The 20,561-nt window shown below is 54.8% G+C and overlaps 1 protein-coding gene across 10 annotated transcripts in view; it reads right to left on the bottom strand.

Moving 5' to 3' along the window:
- Nucleotides 1-20,046, bottom strand: part of CELF5 (CUGBP Elav-like family member 5) — a 45,056-nt gene extending 25,010 nt beyond the window's left edge. For 9 of the 10 annotated variants that reach the window (XM_065873189.1, XM_065873193.1, XM_065873190.1 and 6 more), the window contains exons 1-2: nucleotides 19,788-19,932; nucleotides 1,408-1,490 (exon numbers count right to left, since the gene is read on the bottom strand). In XM_065873189.1, coding sequence (XP_065729261.1) covers nucleotides 1,408-1,490; nucleotides 19,788-19,932 — 228 coding nt within the window. Of the gene's footprint in view, nucleotides 1-1,407; nucleotides 1,491-19,787 lie in introns of all 10 variants that reach the window. The other variant, XM_065873187.1, reaches the window with a different exon arrangement.
- Nucleotides 20,047-20,561: the final 515 nt, after the last annotated feature.

Here is a 20,561-nt window from a genome sequence, read left to right as displayed (position 1 = left end):
CCACTGTGCCCCTTGACGCTAACCTGTATGGACGGACCTGCCCTCCAGTTTCCAGTTGATTTGGGGAGGTATTGGCAGAAGGTCCAAGGGAGGGAGAAGAGTGAGTTCCGGATGGTGTTTGTTCCACAGGCTCTAAGTCACCTTTGCAAGTCCTGTTCCTTCTCCTGGCATGCCCTGCCTTCTCATCTTTCAAGTCTCTTCTCAAATGCCACTTACTCTGTGAATCCCTCCATGACCTTCTCTACAGTTTCACCCCATTATACTCTTCCGATGCTGAAGACCAGAGAGGTTAAGTTACTGGCTCACTGTCACACAGCAAAAACAGGTGGGAGCTAAATGAGGAGCCCACTGATGTGGCCACCAAAGTGTATGCTCTTGCTTCTGCCACTTCACCTTCCAAAGAGGGGCTCTTTGTTCTGCAAGATAAGGTTGAGGCCACCCCCTCCGAAACATTGTGATGCTTGTTCAGAGTTGAGTCAAACCCATGCCACAGCTTCATGTCCCTGGCAGGCGAACCCCAGATTGTCCACTGTCAGCCGTGCTATGCCCATGCTCCCAGCAGTGATGGCATGATGCCACCAAAGCATCCGCTGAATCCCCTTGAGGCTGAAGGGTCCCTGAGATTTCCAGAGGGAAGGGGCGACCCCCCACCCCCGAACTCATGGTGGGGAGTGCCACAGTTCTCACTGGAAACCTGGCTTGGCTGGCTGAGGGGGACCATCCATCCTTTACTGGGGGCAGGAACCTCCTGCCCACCCAAAGAGGACAGGGCTGATAAGAGAGACCAGCAGGGATAGAGCCTGGGCCAGCTTTCCCTGGGGAGGAACTATTACATTAAGGGGCCATAGCTTCATTTGCTCCATAAGGACAAGGGGAAAGAGAACCCCTTCCCTTTTTATGGTGAGAAACAGGTAGGGTCTAGGCTCCTCCCTGAGGCCCACAGGCCCTGCACATCTGCCTCTCTCACCTCCCTGCCCTCCCCTCCTCCCTCTCTCCCCCTCGCTCATTCTGTTCCAGACACATGGGCCTCCTCGCTGTTCCTCCAGCACACCAGGCCCAGTCCTGCCCCAGGGCCTTTGCACAGGCTGTCCCTCTGCCCTGCCAATATTTCCTCATCCTTCAGGTTTCAGTCCAATGACACTCGCACGCTAAGTCAGGTGCCCTTGTGCAGTATGCAGCCTGCTCGCCACACAACAACCCTGATGTGAAGTATACAGCATGGGATGCAGTAGGCACACAAGAAATGCTCATTCTGGTGATTTCTGTCTCCCTGTTCCTTATGCCTCTTTCTGAGTCGAGAAGCACGTGGGCTTCACAGCTGATCCCAGGAAGGCCCTTAGCCTTCCCCAGGCCGAAAGCATCTCCTCCGTGTGTTCCCTCCCTTCCCAGACAGCACCCAGGACTCACCCCGGGCAAGGTCTTCTGTTCGTGCAGGGCAGTCTGAGCTTTGATGGCGGAGTCCCTGGCACAGTAGGTGAGAAAGGCACAGCCTGGAGGGGAGACAAAAATGGGTGTTAGGAGAAAAGGACGCTGTATACCCATGTTCACAGCAGTATTATTCACAATACCCAAGAGGCAGAAACAACCCAAGCGTCCACTGACTGATGAATGGATAAACTAAACGTGGTCCACCTGTACAATGGAACATTACTCAGCTTTATAAAGGAAGGAAATGGGACTTCTCTGGCGGTCCAGTGGTTAAAACTCCGCGCTCCCACTGCAGGGGCACAGGTTCGATCCCTGGTTGGGGAATTAGGACCCCACATGCCGCACGGCACAGCCAAATAAATAAATTAAAAGGAAGGAAATTCTGACACATGCTACAACATACATGAACCTTGAGGATGTTATGCTCAGTGAGAGAACCAGACACAGAAGGATACTGTGGGATCCCACTCACACGAGGTCCCCAGAGGAGTCGCATCCATAGAGACAGGAAGTAGATGGTGGGGGCCAGGGGCTGGGGGAGGGGGTGGGGAGCTAGTGTTTCATGGGGACAGAATTTCAGTTTGGGGAGATGAGAAAGTTCTGGAGGTGATGGTGGGGATGGTTACACAACAGTGGGAATGTACTTAATGCCACTGAATTGTACACTTAAAAATGGTTAAAATGGTCAACTTTATGTTATGTGTATTTAACCACAATAAAAAAAAATTTAAGGAAAGAAAAGAAGGAAAAGTGATTAAGGTGGTAAATTTAATGTTATGTGTATTTTACTACAATTTAAAAAAACAAAAAGAGAAAAGGAGGCTGGAGCCCCCTTTGGGTGTGGGGCAGTAGGAGTAGCTCAGCTCTCCCCTCCCACACGTACATTTCCCAAAGGGTGAGACAGGGAAAGGCAGAGAGGAGAATCAGCTGTTAATTAAATCCGTGGCTGATGCTAAAATGCGGGGCGAGGTGGGGGAGAGGAGAGGGGGCAGAGCTGCTGCCCCAGGGAGGAGGGTGGGGAGGGCACCAGCAGCCCCAAGGAGTCAGAAGAGGCCTCAACCCTGGAATGAGGAGCACAGTGACTCTGCCACTAACCAGCTTTGTGGCCTCGGGTGGGACGCTGCCCCTGTGTGGGCCTCAGTTTCCCCCATCAGAGAGGATGGTCCGAGGGTGCGGTGGGATTGACCCACCAAGGGTCGGGGAGCGGAGCTACACGGGTGGGGTGTGGCGTCAAAGGGCAGGGCCAATCAGGAGAGGCAAGGGGCGGGGCCGGCCCTAAAGTAGTCTAGAGAGAGGGTGTGATTGGAGGAAGTCCTGAATGGGGGCGGGGGGTGAGAAGCGTGAGAGCCACAGAGACAAGAAAGGTTGAGAGACAGACACAGAAGAGGAGCGAGCAGAGGGAGGCGCCCAGAGAAAGGCCAATGAGATCAAAGATATTTTGAAAGATGTTTGCCCGAGGCGGGCTAGAGGATGCAGGCAAGTTCCCTGGGATGGACATAGGGATCCGGGCTCCAGCGCTGGGTTTGCCTCTCTAACCCCCATGGACCTCAGTTTCACTGTCTGTGAAATGAGACCATGGTTGGCTGCTCTGATGCTGTCGAGTCCTGTGTCCTCCATGCCCAGCTCCCTCCCCATGGTCTCTCTGCCTTCCCCGAAGCGGACCCCCTGTGCAGAGCCCCTAGGAACAGCTCCGTGGGCACCACTTCCGCCCCAGGCTGGAGCTAATTAAAGCCGCATCCTGCTGGGCTGCGCTCACTACGCGGCTGCTCCCACCAGCTGGGCCTGGTGATGGGGAGGGGTCCCCGCCCCAGGCCTAAGAGGTGCCCTGCAGCCCTGGGGAAGGGGCACCAGGCAGAGCTGAGGACAGCTTCTAGCATTTAAAAAACATTTAAATGTGTTGGGAATGTAAAATTGTGCGGCCGCTGTGGAGAACGCTTTGGCAGCTCCTAAAAAAAGTTAAACATAGAATTACCATATGATCCAGCAATTCCACTTCTGGGTATATATCTCAAAAGAATTGAAAGCAGGGACTCGAAGAGATATTTGCACACCCGTGTTCATAGCAGCATTATTCACAACAGCCAAAAGGTGGAAACAACCCAGATATCCATCAACAGATAAATGGATAAGCAAAATGTGGTCCATCTATAAAAGGACCACAAAGGAAAGAAATTCTGACACCTGCTGCAACATGGATGAACCCTGAAGACCTGATGCTCAGTGAAATAAGCCAGACATAGAAGGACAAATACAGTATGATTCCACTCATAGGAGGACCCAGAGGAGTCAGATGCATAGCGACAGGAAGTAGATGGTGGGGGCCAGGGGCTGGGGGAGGGGGATGGGGAGTCAGTGTTTCATGGGGACAGAGTTTCAGTTTGGGAAGATGAGAAAGTTCTGGAGATGATGGTGGGGACAGTTGCACAACAATGTAAATGTGCTTAATGCCACTGAGCTGTGCACCTAAAAATGGTTAAGTTGGTAAATTTTGTTATGTAATTTTACCAGAATAAAAACTGGTAATTGGGATATATTACAAACATCCCCTCTTTATAAATTGTGTGTGCTTATTCTTCTTTGATTATATTTGATGCCCATGTCTTCTTCCAATACATGCCTCATCTTTCCACTTTTTTTTTTTTTTTGGTGTTTCTATTTTCTGAATAGAATCTCCCAAGGTCTTCAGGGAAAGGAGAAGCACTACGAAAATCGGCCATAAAGACTGAGAGAAATTAGGCATGATTGGCAAGAAATTGGGCTGCAGGGAGATGTAAAATAGGGGCAAAGCCCTTTCTCCTTGGGTCCTTTCTTGCCTGTGGAGCCCTATATGCAGAAGATGGAGTGTGCTGGCCCTAGGAGGGTAGGTGAGACCCCTGAATAACCTTCCATCAGCCTCTGGGTCTGGAAGGTTTGCAGCGAGAGAAAAAACCAAAACAAACACACGCGAGCCGCTGTCCCTGGTACTGAAATGTTTCCCTGTTTTCTTGGCCCTATCTCTTCTCGGCCTCTTAGCTTCTCTTTTCTCATTGGTGAAAACGTGTCATGTTCACCAGTTTCTGGATAATAGAGCCTCGAATTTCAGGTTCTATTAGGGTTGAACTGTTTCCCTCCTCCCGCAAGCTCATATGTTGTTCTCCCAACCAACAGGACCTCAGAATGTGAACTTATTTGGAAATAGGGTCGTTGCAGATGCAATTAGTTGAGGTGAGGTCATAGTAGAGTAGGGTGGACCCTAATCCAATATGAGACTGGTACCCTTATAAAAGGGGAAGACTTGAACACAGAGACATGCACACAGGGAGAACGTCATGTGAACATGAAGGCAGAAATCTGGGGGATGTATGACAAGCCAAAGAACGGTAAGGACTGCCAGCACCACCAGAAGCTGGAAGACCTGCATCAGATTCTCCCTAATGGTCTCAGAAGGAGCCAGCCCCTGGGGCTTCCCTGGCGGTCCAGTGGTTAAGATTCCGCGCTCCCAATGCAGGGGGCACGGGTTTGATCCCTGGTCGGGGAACTAAGATCCCACATGCCACACAGTGCGGACAAAAAAAAAAAAAAAGAAAAAAAAAAAGAAGCCAGCCCTGCCAACACCTTGATCTCAGACTTCTGGCCTGTTGGACTAGGAGAGATTACACTTCTGATTTTTTAAGCCACCTGGTTTGCAGCACATTATTTCAGCAGCCTTAACAAATAAATACAGTTCCCAACAAACACAGACTTTTAGTGATGATGTTAATAAAGCAACTTAGTTTTGTTTTTGTTTTTTGCGGTACGCGGGCCTCTCACCGTTGTGGCCTCTCCTGTTGTGGAGCACAGGCTCTGGACGCGCAGGCTCAGCGGCCATGGCTCACGGGCCCAGCCGCTCCGCGGCATGTGGGATCTTCCCGGACCGGGGCACGAACCCGTGTCCCCTGCATCGGCAGGCAGACTCTCAACCACTGCGCCACCAGGGAAGCCTTAAGCTCCTTAGTTTTTATTGCTAATAAGCTTATACTCAATACTGACTCATTTAATCGTCACAATAACCCCACAAAGGAGCTGTTGGTATTGTCCTCGTTTTACAGATGAGGGCTTGAGGTACAGAGAGCGGAAGTGACTTGCCCAAGGTCACACAGTGGAACATCCCAGGCAGTCAGGCGCCTCGAACTGTGTGCTAACCACTAGGATACACTGCCTTGAGTTTGCATCTTTTCTAAAAAATTTCCCCAGAGCCTATGAGGGAAATAGGCCCCCCAGGCCTATGTGGAGGGTCACAGGCCCCTGCCTTAACTTTCCCTGTAAGGAACCTTAAAATAGTACCACCTTTCTGACAGAATGTGCTGCTGGATCAAATGTTGAAGAGGCCATGGACCCCATTTCAATTTAGGGGGTCTGGTTTGCTGCATCCTAGTCCTAGAGGGACCCTCCCAGGGAAATCTCAGCCCAGCCAGTGCCCACAATGGGTGAGCCTCTCAGCAGATTCCAGCCCTGGCTACCCTCACCCTATACACCAGCCTCGTCAATGACAAGAGAGGGTGGGACCAGGCATTCAGCAAAACACACTCCAAGCCCCGCGCTGGCCAAGCCCTGGGGTTCTGTAGAGGCGGGGCAGGTCAATAGGGCAGCCCCACCTCCAAGAACCAATAACCCAGAATGCTCAGTACTCGACAACCCCATGGTTCCCTTCACACCCACCCCCATTTTTCAAAGCCTGGACAAGAGCTGACCTCTTGACACCCCAGGTGGAGCAGGGACCAATGGGGGGATCCTTGGGAAACAAGAGATTTCCTCAATATATGAAAATTGTCTAACAACTAGATCCACCTCATCATGGCTCTCTTTGGAGGGAGGCAGTGTCCTGTCCCTGGAGGCAAGCAAGCAGCAGATCCCCTTCTTTACTGGGAAATCCTGAGGGTCCCTCCTCTTGACAAGATCCTCTGCTCTCTGCTCCAAGATCACAGCTTTTGGAATTTCATGACTTGAAGTTGTAATAATGACAGTAATAGTTGGAAGTTCACTGAGTGCCAAGCATCTTACAGAGACATCACCCATATGAACCCTTCAAACCCTCAGCCTAGCCCAAGAGAATGGCACTACTGTATCTGTTTTCTCCCCATTTTAAGACGGGGACACGGAAACACCAGACATTGAGCTGTCACACAGCGACAGGTCCCAGAGGTGGAATTCGAACCCTGGAAGTCTAACTCCAGTCCCAGCCCTTCTGCACCACAATATTTCCCCTCTTATGACAGTAGTAGTAATAACAGCCAATTCATTGAACACTTAGGGCGTTCGCTGTCCTGATACCTGGCTCCACGCCCCGCTCTTCTCTGCAGGAATCCTATGAGGGAGGTGTTATGCCTTGTATGGAGGAATTGAGGTTCAGAGAGACAAAGTGACTTACCTATGATTGCACGGCAGGTAAGGGGTGGAGCTGGAATTTGAAGCCAGGGGTATCTGATGTCATGGGCTTCACTCCCATCCACTGCACTTTCGGGGCTTTGGTCCCTGGGGTGTGGAGTGGCAGAGGCACCCAATTCTGCCATCTTCCCTGAACTCACTCCACACCTTTGGTATTTTAAGACAAACGTGGCCTTAAGAGCATCCATGAAGAGACCACTGTGGGCCACGTACAATCTAGTCTAGACACCAACTGTTTGATGCACAGATAAACTGAACCATTAATACAGGCCTCCCAAACATGGAGACCCAGGCCGACCCCACAGAGCCTACGATGGTAGGGAGAAGAGTGTCCACCTTACAGCTGAGGAGACTGAGGTTCCCAGTGGCCCAGGTCACCCACAGATAGGACAGGGCTAGGACTTAAGCCCATACCTGCATGACACATGACACAGGGCTCTTCCCCCAGCCCTGGGGATGCTCCTCTCTGAGGAAGGGGGCAGAGGTGGCCATTGTCCCTCCATGGCAACAGGCCTCTGCTCAGCTGGGGTTCTGGAGACAATGCTTTGACTAATGGGTGATGCTAAGGCTCCAGGCTGGGTAGAGGCAGAGATAGACACACCCCTGTGTGTTGTCAGCCTGGGGCAGAGGTGGGGACACAAGGCTAGGGAAGCCCAGAAGATGAGAAGCATCTCTGCGCACTGAATGCTGGTCCTCCCAGAAAAGATCCATCCACTCCAGGAACGTGGGAATGGGACCTTATTTGGAAAAAGGGTCTTTGCAGATGTAAGGATCTTGACATGAGATCATCCTGGACAACGATGTGGGTCCCAAATCCAATGCCAAGTGTCCTTATACGAGACAGAAGAGGAGACACAGACAGAAGACAGGAGAATATGGAGGCAGACACTGGACGGATGCAGCCACAAGCCAAGGGACGCCTGGAGCCCCCAGAAGCTGGAAGAGGGAGGAGGGACCCTCCCCTGGAGCCTCCAGAGGGAGCACAGCCTTGATCTCAGACTTCTGGCCTCCAGGACTGAGAGAGAATCTGTGATCGTTTGGAATGGCTACCCCAGGAAACTGGTACCAATGGGGACCCAGGAGCAGCAGCAGTTTGGAAGGAAGAGGTGGAACCCAGTTTGGGCTCTGCTGGATCTGAGGGTTTGGGGGTCTTCATGGGAAGGACCTCCGCAGGACTGACTAAAAATCCCCCAAGTGGTACCAGCCATGTGCATGGAGCCAAGCCCTCATGCAGCTGCTCTCCCTGCCATCCCTGGATTCTCACACCATATATATATATATATATATATATATATATATATATATATATATATCTCACTGTTGTGGCCTCTCCCGTTGCGGAGCACAGGCTCTGGACGCGCAGGCTCAGCGGCTTACGGGTCCAGCCGCTCCGCGGCATGTGGGATCCTCCCGGACCGGGGCACGAACCCGTGTCCCCTGCATCGGCAGGCGGACTCTCAACCACTGCGCCACCAGGGAAGCCCTCTCACACTATTTTTATCCCCATGTTACAGAGGAGTTAACCCAGGCTCAGAGATGCTGAGCAGCTTTCCTGAGGTCATACAGCAAGTCAGAAACAACCCCTGGTGCTAAACCCAAACTGGGGGTGGGTAAAGGGCTTCTGAGTTCCAGAAAATTCCAGAGCCTTGGGGAATGACTTAAGTCGCTGGAGCTTGTTACATTGATCTAATGAACTAAAAAAACTGTTTTAAAAATGAAAAGAGGGGCTTCCCTGGTGGCGCAGTGGTTGAGAGTCCGCCTGCCGATGCAGGGGACGCAGGTTCGTGCCCCGGTCTGGGAAGATCCCACATGCCCCGGAGCGGCTGGGCCCGTGAGCCACGGCCGCTGAGCCTGCGCGTCCGGAGCCTGCACGTCCAGAGCCTGTGCTCCGCAACGGGAGAGGCCCGCGTACAGCAAAAAAAAAAAAAGAAAAAGAAAAAAAATGAAAAGAAAAACATTTTTTTTTCCTTTTTACTATTCATAGTCCTTATGTTCATGCATAAGTCTGGGATTTTTGTCACTTCCCAGGCAGCTTGGTAGGTCTGGGGACTGACCCTGATGGACACTGGTCGTGTCCCTGGCTGCACCCTGACCCTGGACACACCCCACGCCTGGCATCTCAATGACTGCCTTTGTTTTTGTTTCTTTTAATATTTATTTATTTGGCTGTGCCGGGTCTTAGTTGAGGCATGCGGGATCTTTTAGTTGCGGCATGCAGAATCTAGTTCCCTGACCAGGGATCGAACCTGGTCCCCCTGCATTGGGAGCATGGAGTCTTAACCATTGGACCGCCAGGGAAGTCCCTCGCTGACTACCTTTGAACTTGCCATTTTCTTGGTTCACACACCCTCACCCTCATCTCTGCCTGGCTCATTTCTCCTCAACCTGAAGGTCCCAACTGAGCCACTGCTCCTCAGGGAAGCCTCCCCAGCCCCAACTGATGCTGGGTCAGGGGGGTGGAGACAGGTAGTGTCCCAGTCACTTATGTGTTCCCAGTGTCCAGCATTGGGCCCAGCACACAGCACGTGCTCAGTAAGAATTTGGCCACTGTTCCTGGTCTCCATCCTGGTCCAGCCCCACCTGGACCAACTCAGTCCCCTAACCCCCGGTCCCCAGCTACGCCCTGGCGCCCCCAGTCTGTCCTCCCCAGAGCAGCCACAAGGGGGCGCCTGTGAGCACCTGAGCCAGGCCCCGCCCCTCCACAACTCTCCAGAGCTCCCACCTCCCTGGGGTAAAAGCCCAAGTCCTCCCAGTGGCCCACAAGGCCCTGAACGACCTCCCCCTTCCCCTCCCTGCCCTCCCCCCTCCTCTCCCCCTTACTCACTCTGCTCCAGACACACGGGCCTCCCGGCTGTTCCTCCAACACACCAGGCCCCGTCCTGCCCCAGGGCCTTTGCACAAGCTGTTCTGGGATGTATTTCCCCCAGATCTCTGCACAGTTCACCCTCTCACTTCCTTCAGGTCTTGGCTCAAATGTCACCCCCTCAGTGAAACCTCCATGGAGCACCCTGTTTAAAACGACAGTCCTGGGACTTCCCTGGTGGCACAGTGGTTAAGAATCTGCCTGCCAGTGCAGGGGACATGCGTTTGATTCCCTGGTGTGGAAAGATCCCACATACCGTGGAGCTACTAAGCCCATACACCACAACTCTAGAGCCCGCGAGCCACAACTACTGAGCCCACGCGCCTAGAACCCATGCTCTGCAACAAGAGAAGCCACCGCAATGAGTAGCCCTGGCTGGATGGAACTAGAGAAAGCCCGCGTGCAGCAACGAAGACCCAATGCAACCAGAAAAAACCAAAAACATTCCTCAACCACCCCCCACCATGTTCTATTTTTTCCTGTGCCTTTGTCACCATCTCAAATGGCACATAATTTTTTTTTTTCTGTCTCCCCCACTGAAATGCCACTTCCAAGAGGATGGGGGGAGTTTGTGTTTTGTTCAGTTTGGGGTCCCCAGAACTTACTTAGTGCCAGGAACAGAGTAGGTGCTCAATAAATACTGACTGACTGAATGACTTTGTTTCCAAACTGACCTGCTAATATCAAGACCACCTCCTAGAGGGCGGCGACTACACTTGATTCATTTTTCTCCCTCCCCCCCGCCCCCCGCCATGCCCAGCATCAGGTCAGTCAATATTTCCTGAGCACCTGTCATGTGCCAGCTGTGCTGGGGAAACAAAAGCAGGAGAGACAGCCTTTTTCATTTCTCTCTGATCACCAACATCTCCTCCCCTCCCCAGCCAGGACTCCAACCATGACCGATTGTACGAAGTCCTCGTCTCAAACCCCTCTGATCCCCACCCACCGCACAGTGGCACCCCAGGCTCAAGATCTTCCAATTCAGTGCTAATCAAGGGACTAAAGACGGAGAATTAACCCTGCCCGATGCCCTTCTGCTGTGTGATCTAGGGCAGCCACTTAACCTCTCTGAGCCTCCACTTTCTCATCCATAAAATAATAATACCGTCCACTAAAGATTATAGGAGACATTCCCTTCTGCTGTGGCACCACCTCTCCACCACCCCCATCCCTGGTCACCCTCTCCACCTCCTTGTCCATCCTCTCATCCTGAAGCCATCCCCCACTTTGCTGAGAATAGTGGGGCTGATGGGCCCCTCCCTCTGCTTATAAACTCATTGCTTCCTGTCCAAGAGGGCAAGACCTAGGACCCAGGGCTCACACTCCATCGGGCACACCATCTCTGGGCTGCCGCTCCTTAGCCTCTGTTGCTCCCTCCTCCTCTGCCCCCACCTTACATACTGGGGCTTCTCAGGGCTCATCTGGATCCCCGACTTCCTGCCTACGACCATGTTGACTCCTCCCACGGATTTAGTCGCCATCGCTGCACCAGTGATTCCCCCATCCGTGCACTCACCCATCCATCCATCCATCCATCCATCCATTCATTATCCATTCATTTATCCTCTCATCCACCTGTCCATCCATCCACCCACCCGTCCATCCATCCGTTATCCATTTATTTATCATCCAGTACTTTATTCATCCATCCATCATTCATTCATTCACCCATTCATCCATCCACACATCAAGTTATCCATCCATCCATACATACATCCGTGCATCCACCCACCCACCTGCTGTGTTTCAGGTACTTTTCTAAGCACTCGACACCTATCAGTGAACACAAAAGGCAGAAATATCCCATCTTAATAGGGTTTCTAGTCTATTGGGAGGAGAGAAAAACCACCAAAATAAAAAGTAAAATCTATGGTACATCAGAAGTTCTCATTTTCACAGAAAAAAAAGGGGGAAAGCAGGGAAGAAGGGTTTGGAGTGCTGGAGAGTGGCTGAGATTATATATCATGTCTGCAGGATGGCTTCACTGAGAAGGTGACGTTTGCAGAGGATGAAGGAGGAGGCATGTGATTATTGGGGGAAGTGTGGTCCAGGCAGAGGGCACAACCCATGCAAAGGCCCTGGGGCAGGACCGGGCCTGGCGTGTTGGAGGAACAGCGAGGAGGCCCATGTGTCTGGAGCAGAGTGAGCGAGGATGTGAGATGGGGAGAGGGAGGGTGACTCCATGGTTCTATCCTGAGCACCCTGAGGGCTTGTCTACATGACACCACACTGACCACTAACCGCTCAGGCCAGAATGTTGGTGTGATCCTAGATCGGGGTCCCCCCCTCGGCACTGCTGCCATCGGGACCGGGTCATCCTCTGTGGGGGCCATCCTGGGTGCTGTAGGGTGTGGAGCAGCCTCCCTGGTCCCCAGCCAAAGCCAGGACCCCCCCACTCATGACAACCAAAGATGTCCCCAGACAACGCCCAGTGTCCCCCAGGGGGCAGGATCGCTCTGGGTGAGACGCACCTCACTGGACCCCTTCCTCCTCACCTCCCCCCACCAAGAGATGACGATTTGACTTTTTAAATCACCACAAATCACCACCCTTAGGACGACTCAGCTGTGCTGACAACTTTCTCACAGCACGTTGCGCTCCTCGTGGGCACAGGAGGTCTAGTTCACTCAAAGGTGGCACATAATAGGGACAAAAAAAAAAAAAAAACCAGTTGAGAGAGGGGGTGGGTAGGTAGGTGAAGAAATGACCTTGCAGCCCTACCCACCCACTTGGGGTAGCTCTAGATGACACCAAAACCCTTCCAACATAGACATTGCTATGATGAACGTGCTGTGTGTCCTTGGGGTGGTGCCCTCCCCTCTCTGAGCCTGCCTTTCCCCATAAGGTTGCTCAGGAGACCCCTAGTTGTGGTGGGAATGCCTCCTTGGGTCCCTCCTCCTAGCAGAGGGTCAGGGACAAGGACATAATGAGTGCCCCCTCCCCACCTCTCAGAAATGAAGACTCCACCTTTAAAGGCTGCTGGGAGAAATAGGAGGACAGTTAGGGGAGGTCACAATCTACCCTACATGACATCTGCAGGCAACCCGCCATCTCTCAGGAGCCCCTCAGAGGAGCTGGGCTCAACCGTGGTGGCAGAAATCTCCAATGTTCACCCAATACACCGGGTCCCATCCTGCCCCAGGGCCTTTGCACAAGCTGTGCTCACTACCTACAGATTTTTGGGCCCTGAGACACACAGGTCACTATTCTCCCAACACAGCAAACTAATTCTGACCTCAGGGCCTTTGCACATGCCATGTCCTCTTCCTGGAATGCCTTTCCTTTGGGTTTAGAACAACAGCTTTCTCATCTGTAATGCAGGTCTCATCCCAAATGTCACCTCCTGACATCTTCAGTCACCCAAGGTCAGCTGTCACCCTCCAACACACATCTCATTTTACTTCCTCCAGAGCGACTCTCTCCTACCCAAATCTTATTCATCTGTTTGCTCACTTATTGTCAATCCCTCCTCCCCCCAGATTGCTTTGTGTCCCCCAGAGCCTAGCTCTGGCACATCCCAGAGACCTGACAGACAGTTGTTGACTATCTGGCTACCCAACCATTTACTGACACGAAGTATACGCAAGACACTACTGACAGTGATTGCATTAACCACATTCTATAAACTAATTCTAATTTTTACAACTACTCTGTAAGACAACTATTGATATTCTTTCTCTTTTACAAATGAGGACGCTAAGGCTCAGAAAAAAGATAAGGTGGTTTGTCCAAGATCACACAGAAATAAAAAGCAGAGCCAGGAACAGGAACCAAGCCTGTCCAGCTGCAAAGCTGATGGTCATTCCCATTCAGGTGGGGAGGAAGGTGGTAAATGTTGGAGGGGTGTCCACCAACCCAGCCAGCCAGCCATCCGTCCCTCTATCCATCCACTCACCCATCCATCCACCCCTCTACCCATGTATTCCTCTGTCCATTCATCCATCCATCCATCCATCCATTCATCCATCTATTTACCCACCCACCCACCCATCCATCCATCAATCCATTCAGTCTTTCATCTGTCTACCCACTCTTTCATCCAGCAATGCACTCATACAGCCAAGTCACTGTCACCCATCCGTCCATTCATACCTAGAACTATCTACTCATGTATCCATCTATCCACCTGTAGCAGCCCCTCCCTCTGGCCCTGGACAAGGACAGCCAGCATCCCTGGATGGCTTTCATCCTGAGTCTACGTCTCCACAATCACATCTCTTTCTCTGACTCCTTTATTTCTCTTCCAAAGTGGGTCAAGTCTCAGGTTGGGAGGTGTGACACCTAGCTATACTGCTGTGTGACTTGAGTCTGGGTGTTGCCCGTCTCTGAGCCCCAATTCCTCACCTATCCATGTTGGGGAGGGGAACCTGGTTTTCTAAGAACCACTGCGATCTGAGCACATGTCTGCTTCTTTGTGACCCTCTTGTCCCGTAGTGTGAGCCTCGCCCCAAGGGGAAGCTTCTGTTGTACCCATCCAGGTGTGTAGGAAATGTGCATATACTGAACAAGGCTGGGAGGCTGGAAAGAGGCCAATGGTGGCCATGACAGTTAACAGGACATGAAGCTCCCTTTTCATGCAGGTCTGAGATCCTCCCCTGCTCCATATTCTTCCATGGCTCCCCAGTGTCCTCAGGAAGGAGTCCAAGCTCAGTCCAGCATAAGAGGCTCTTCAGGGTCCAGCCCATGCCAACTCTCTGGCCTCACCTCCCATGCCTCACCTAATTCCTCCTCTACTCCATCTGTGCTCCTTCACTCCTCCAGGCCTTTGCAAACCCAGTTCCCTCTGTCCACATCCGGGAGGACAGAGACATCCACCTAGCTGACTCACTGCTTTTTTTCACACCCATAAAAGGGCCCAGAACAAAAAAAGTGCTCTGTGAATAAATACATGAAACGCTTTCTCCACCTGGCAAGCTCCTATTCATCCTTCAAAACCCCACTTCTAATGCCCCTCTGCCATGCAGCCAGAGTCCCCAGGCAGAGCCTTCAACTTCCTATCCAGTTCCCTCAACCCTGCATCCCCTCCCTTTCATACAACCCTGACCATTCCAGCTATAGGTGCCAATGTCTAGCTCTGTCTACTGATCAGAGGGGTCTCAGATCTCTCTTGCCTAGTACAAGGCAAGGCCCCAAAAGGCTTTCAGGAAGTGTTGGCTAAATTAGTGAGTGTGGTCCTACTGAGTGCTCCTAATGGCGAGGGTCTCATCTGCCAACATCAGGGGTGAAAGAGAGAGTCACCGGCCTATTTCAGAGATAGCTCCTGGGTCCACCCCCCATGCCAGAACTTCTCAGAGGAGCCCTGCCAGATATGCCCCACATCAGAAGGGGACCCTGGGGCTCCCAGGACTCTTTGCTGTTTTCCCACCAGGGCAAAAACTCTGTCTTTCCCCTGCTTGAACTTTCCCAGAGTCAGCATCAGCATTGCTCTGGGCCTTTGCACAAACTCTACCAGGAACACCCTTCCCCGTCAACAGATCTTTCCCACCCTTCAGGTCTCAGCTTACTCGTATAATAAGCATGGCTCTGTGCCCAGCCCTGTGTCAAGAGCTTTAACCACCATTCTGGTCCTCACATCCCCCAACCCTCTCCGAGATGGGAGGTCCCGCTGGCCTCCCAACTCTATAGATAACAGCACTGAGGAGGCTGGGGCCTCCTCTGGGTTGTCCCCGCTGATGTGTTTCCACCATCGCAGCCCTGACATCAGTGCCTTGTAACCTCCTGGTTCCTCACTGTGTCCCCCACCATATGGGATCTGGGGGTGGGAGGAGTCTGGGAGAGGATTTTTATCTGTTTGCCCAACACTGTATCCAGGGTCTAGGACGGGGCCTGGGACACAGCAGGTGCTCAATAAATGTTGGTCATAGGGGTAGATGGATTTACGGCTTGTTGACTCCATCGTGCCACATAGGGATTCCTATTTGCTCGGAATCTCAGCCCCGCACCAACGCCGGCACACAGTAGGTGCTCAATCAATGCCCTCAGCCTGAAGGAAGGCAGAAACGATGTCACAGTCACCCTCAGAAAAGCCTGTTAAACCCATCATCATGGGAAACTGAGGCACTGAGGGGGGTGTGCCTGGCTCGAAGCCGCACAGCCAGCCCTGGTGGCTCTCCCCAGCCCCCCGCCGCTGTCCCCTCCCTCCATCCCCCCCGCCAGGCAGCGCCTGCCGGCCGCCCAGCCCGCCGTCTCCCTGGGGCTGGCACGTCACACTCGGAATCTCACGCCTCAATCGCGGCGTGCTCCAGCCTCCCCCCTGCCGCCAGCCGAGCAGCTGGTGCTCCCATGGAAACCGTAGGCCCCGACCCGCCCCCTCCACCTGCACCGGCCCCCCTCACAACCTCCGCTTTAAGACAAATATTGTCATTAACATGCAAATATATATGTGATTACCATAAATGGGGGCCGCGCGGCAGCGGACGAGCCCTCTGGCAGGCGCCTGCCCCGGGCAGGTTGGGTATTAATATTCAGCCCGATCGGGAGAGGGACGGCCCGAGCCACACCAGGCACCTCGGGGGACCCCACGTGCACCCAGCGCCTTCGGAGGGAGGGTCCCAGAGGGGGCCTGTCCCCCAGCAGGTGACTGGAGGGGGTGATGACTGGACACTGGCCACTGGGAGACCTCTGGCCAGTGGGAGCCCCCCCAGTGCCTGGCCTGAGCCCCGGGCTGGGCTGGGAGCGCCGGGGGAGGCCTCCTTTCTCTGAATGGGGCGCCGATCTGGGCGGGGGGAAGGTCTCGTGGTCTCCCTGCCCCCCTTCTCCAGCTCTGCCCCACTCCCGCCCTCTCTCTGCCTCTTCCTGTGGGGGGGGGGGGTCTGGGGGCGGCTCCCTGGGTCTTTCCCTCCCTCCATCTCGGTGTATCTCTCTCCTTCTCTGCTCTTGCTGTGTCTCTCCACCTGTCTTCATCTCTCTCTCTTAAAAACAAAACACGCCAGCACCCAGGGGCCTGCCCTGTTCCTGAGGAATCTTCACTTCCCGCCCTGCCTTCTCCCCGCAACCCTGCCCCATCCCCAGAGCCCAAGGACCCGGCTGGACTCTCTGCCTTTCTCCTGGTCCCAGCACCGGCCGGCCCTTAGAAAATGAGGTGCCCCTACCCACCACCCTTGGCGATAGCTGTCAGATGTCACAGCCCCGCCCCCTCCCCTCCCCCCACCACCGCGGTGTGGGGGCGTCCTCATCCTCAGCTTGGGGGACACTGTCGCTCCTTCATCACACAGATATACTTCTGCTTCCTCTGGCCTGGGAGGGAGACAGGTGGATGACAGCTGGGGGGCAGCTCTGGTCGGTCCTTGGGACCAAGTATTTGCCCCTCCAGCCTCAGTTTCCCTTCTGGATGAAATGCACAGGTGCTCACAAGCCCATGGGAGTGATGATCCCTTCACTGGGCATCAAAACAGGCACCCAAATGTGAAAGTTAAGAGTGTGATGGTAATCATAAGAATAATGCGATACTGGATGGTCCTTCTCCCACTGGGTGCTGGGGTCACGGGGACCACAATGGGTGTTTTCACTTCACCCCACCCCGGCCCTTTCAGCTCCCCTGGTGCCCAGCCTCCGGCGGCCCAGAAAGCTCTCAGGGGATTTCTCTCCACAACCCGGCGTCCACACTCCCACCCCATGGCTCTCAGCCAGCACCCCCAGCAGGCACCCTGCACCCTGTAGGCTCCCCAGAAACGAAACCAGAGACATGTTGGCAAGAGGGGCCTGGAGCTCATCCCCACACCACAACCTCCCAGTCATCCTTCCACTTCCCTTTGGCTGAGGCCCAGAAAGGGGCAGCCACTGGCCAGACAGAGGTCACACAACTGAGCCCCACAAACAGGCCTCAATCCCAGCTGCTGGCCTTCAGCTCCCCCCAGCTCCCATCCACAGGTAAGGTCCTGCCAGGCCCAGCATAGGTGGGATCAGGAGGGGGAACCATTCGGGTCCGATGGTATTGGGGGAGGGGATAGAAGGGGAAGACCCCCACCCCCATACCCCCCAGGCCCTCCATCCAGGGCTCAGCCCGACCCAAGTCTCCTGCAAAGTGGAGGTTGAGGACCAGGTATCATGGACACCCAGCTTCCTAATTTTCACCCTCCAAGGAAAGATCGCAAATGGGAAACACCCTGAGATGCCCCCGATCCCAACATTCTCCAGCCAGAAAAAAATAATCCCACCCACATTCATGAGAGCCTGCTCTGTTAACAGCAGGTAAACTGAGGCTCTGACCAGGTGAAAATCCAGCCACAGTTTCTCCCTCACCTTCCCACGTTGCGGGGGTGGCAGGGGTCTCCAGGGGAGATTTAAAAATGAGAAACCAGGGGAGGGCCACCAGGTGTCTCCTTCTCCCTGTACCCCATCTGTCTCCCTGACCCAGAGCTCACTGACAGCCTTTCAATTCAACATTTGGGGGGGACCACGTGGACACTCCCCCACCCCACCAGAATCTTTCTAGAAAAGGGCCCTTCGGACACACCAGGGGGTGAGGGCTGTGGAAAGAGCCCTCTGTACAGCTCTGGACCCCTTAACCTGGATGAGTGCAAGCCCTCTGCCCTCCTAGGCCACAGGGAGAAGTTAGATTTTCCAGGCGCTTTTTTTTTTTTTTTGGTGATGGTTGGATTTGAAAAGAGGTGGGGGATGGGAAGAGTTGCTTTCCTCCCCCAGGGTACCGGCTGGAGGGTCTAGCTGAAGTGGCAGGCCTGGCCTCCAACCCACCAGGCCCTCCCTGTGGCCTGCCCCGGCCCATCATTCATTGATTCATTCACTCGTTCATTCATCCATTCATTCAACAAACACGTATTCATGCTTACCATGCCCGCCACACTGAAGGGACGACAGGCATGAATGGGGCCTGAAATAGGTCATGGGACCTGATCCATCCCCAAGACCCCTCCAGGGTCTCACCTGGGGTGTCAGCACAAAGCCTGTACCATCCCCACCCGCAGTCCCCAGCCCCTGCCGGAAGAACTGTCAGGGCCACCCCCATTCAGATACTGGGCCGTGATCAGAGCCCAGGGCTGGGGCCACAGTCCCTGGCACCCCCTCCCAGCATGCCATCAGAGAATCAGGTGGCAGGGAGGCGGGCAGGCCTCCCCACCCCACCTGCCTCCCCCGCTGGGCTCACAGGTCGCCCACGCCTCCTCATCCACCCCAGGATCTGGGCTCTGCCAGATGGACGGTCCAGGCTCATCGTCTTTGGCCTCAGCCTTCAACACACTGCTAACAGGCTTGGCCAGTTTTAACTTGAGCCAAAGGTGGAGGCGGCATTCAGGGTGGGGGGGGGCCATAGAGAAATGGAGGGGGGATGCTGCTCCAGACAGAGAGGATGGGCAGGGGGGAGGGCAAACGGTAGCCTTTTAACCACCCGAGGCTGGTGCTCCCCCTGACTGGCTTAGCTGCCTGCACCCCAGCCCCCCACCCCGCTTTCTTTGTAGTTACCGATTAGCCTGGGATCCTGGGCATCCGTGTCCCCCGTGGCCGGCTGGACCTGCCCCACCCGGCCTGGCTTTGTGAAAATGACCAAAGCAATGGAGTCCAGAGGTGCAAACTTCCCCGACGGGGCCTGGAGAGGCCAAATGAATGGGGAGGGGGGGCGGCAGGGAGGGGTGGCAGCGTTCAGGCAGCTCCCCCAGCAAAGGGGCAGGAAAGAGTGGGTGAGGGAGGGAGGAAGGGGTGGGGGTCTAGAGGGAATGAGAGGGAGAGGGGGAGAGAGAGAGAGAGAGAGAGAGAGAGAGAGAGAGAAGGAGAAGGATGCTGGGGGGGGAGGATGGGAGGTAGAGGGAGATGGGAGAGGAGAGAAAAGGAAAGAGAAGAGAGAGAGGGAGAGAGAGAGAGGGAGAGGGAGAGAGAATGCCGGAAGGTGGGGAGGGAGGGAGAGGGGGCGGAGGAGGGGAGGGGGCCAGCTCGGATCTGTCAGCTGCACCCCCAGAGGGGGGAGGAGGGGGTGGGTGGAACAGGGTTTGGGGGGGAGAAATGATGCCGTGGCAGAGGCAAGCAGAGGGAGGAGGTGAGGAGAGGAGGGTTGGTGGGGGGGCGGGGGGGAGAAGATGCCGGAAGGTGGGGTGGGGAGGCCGAGGGAGGAGAGGAGAGGGGAGGGAGGGGGCCGGGTGCCCACCTTTGTGCATGCCCGTGTAGGGGTCTTTGAGCACCGTGAGCTCATAGATGCGGCCGAACTGCTCGAAGAGCGGCTTGAGGTCCTTCTCGTCCAGGTTGCGCGGGATCTGGCCCACGAAGAGCTTGATGGCGTCCAGGTCCTTCATGCCGTCGGGCTGCCCCCCGGGGGGCTCGGGCCCGCTGCTGCCCACTGGCGAGGGCCGCGGCTGCAGGAGCTGCTGCTGCTGCCGGCGCGCCTCGCTCTCCGTTAGGCGGGCCATGGCGGGCGAAGGCGGGCGGCGGGCGCGGGACCGAGCCGGCGGCGGCGGCGGGCGGCGGGCGGACTCGCAGCTGGAGCGACGGACGCCGCCTCCCGCCTCTCTCCCGCCCCGTCCCCGCGCCCTCCTCCCTCCTCCGCGCGCCCGCTCGCTCCAGCATCAGGACCACAAAAGGGCGGCTCCGCAGCGGCCCCTGGCGGCCGGAGCGCGCCTCGCCGAGGCGGCGCCCCCCGCGCGCATCGCCCATCCAGCATCCCGCATCCCGCCTCCGCGCTCATCGCGCACCCCGAATCGCGCATCCCACATCGCACTTGGCACATCCTGAATCCCACATCCCGCATCCCGGCGCCCAGTCCGGCCCGGTAAACTGAGTCCACCGGGCCCGTAGCCCCTGCTTTCTGGGTAGGTGACGGCGAAGCTTTAGGCCCCCAGGTGGCACGGGCTCCTCCCACTGATAACAGCAGGAAAAACACTAAAAGTAGCGCACAGTTCTATACGGTGCTTACTTGGCATTTACA

Source organism: Phocoena phocoena, chromosome 3, assembly GCF_963924675.1.
Source record: "Phocoena phocoena chromosome 3, mPhoPho1.1, whole genome shotgun sequence".
Lineage (NCBI taxonomy): Eukaryota > Metazoa > Chordata > Mammalia > Artiodactyla > Phocoenidae > Phocoena > Phocoena phocoena.
The sequence above is the reverse complement of the archived record's forward strand: the minus strand, read 5'-3'. Positions and strand labels throughout refer to the sequence as shown.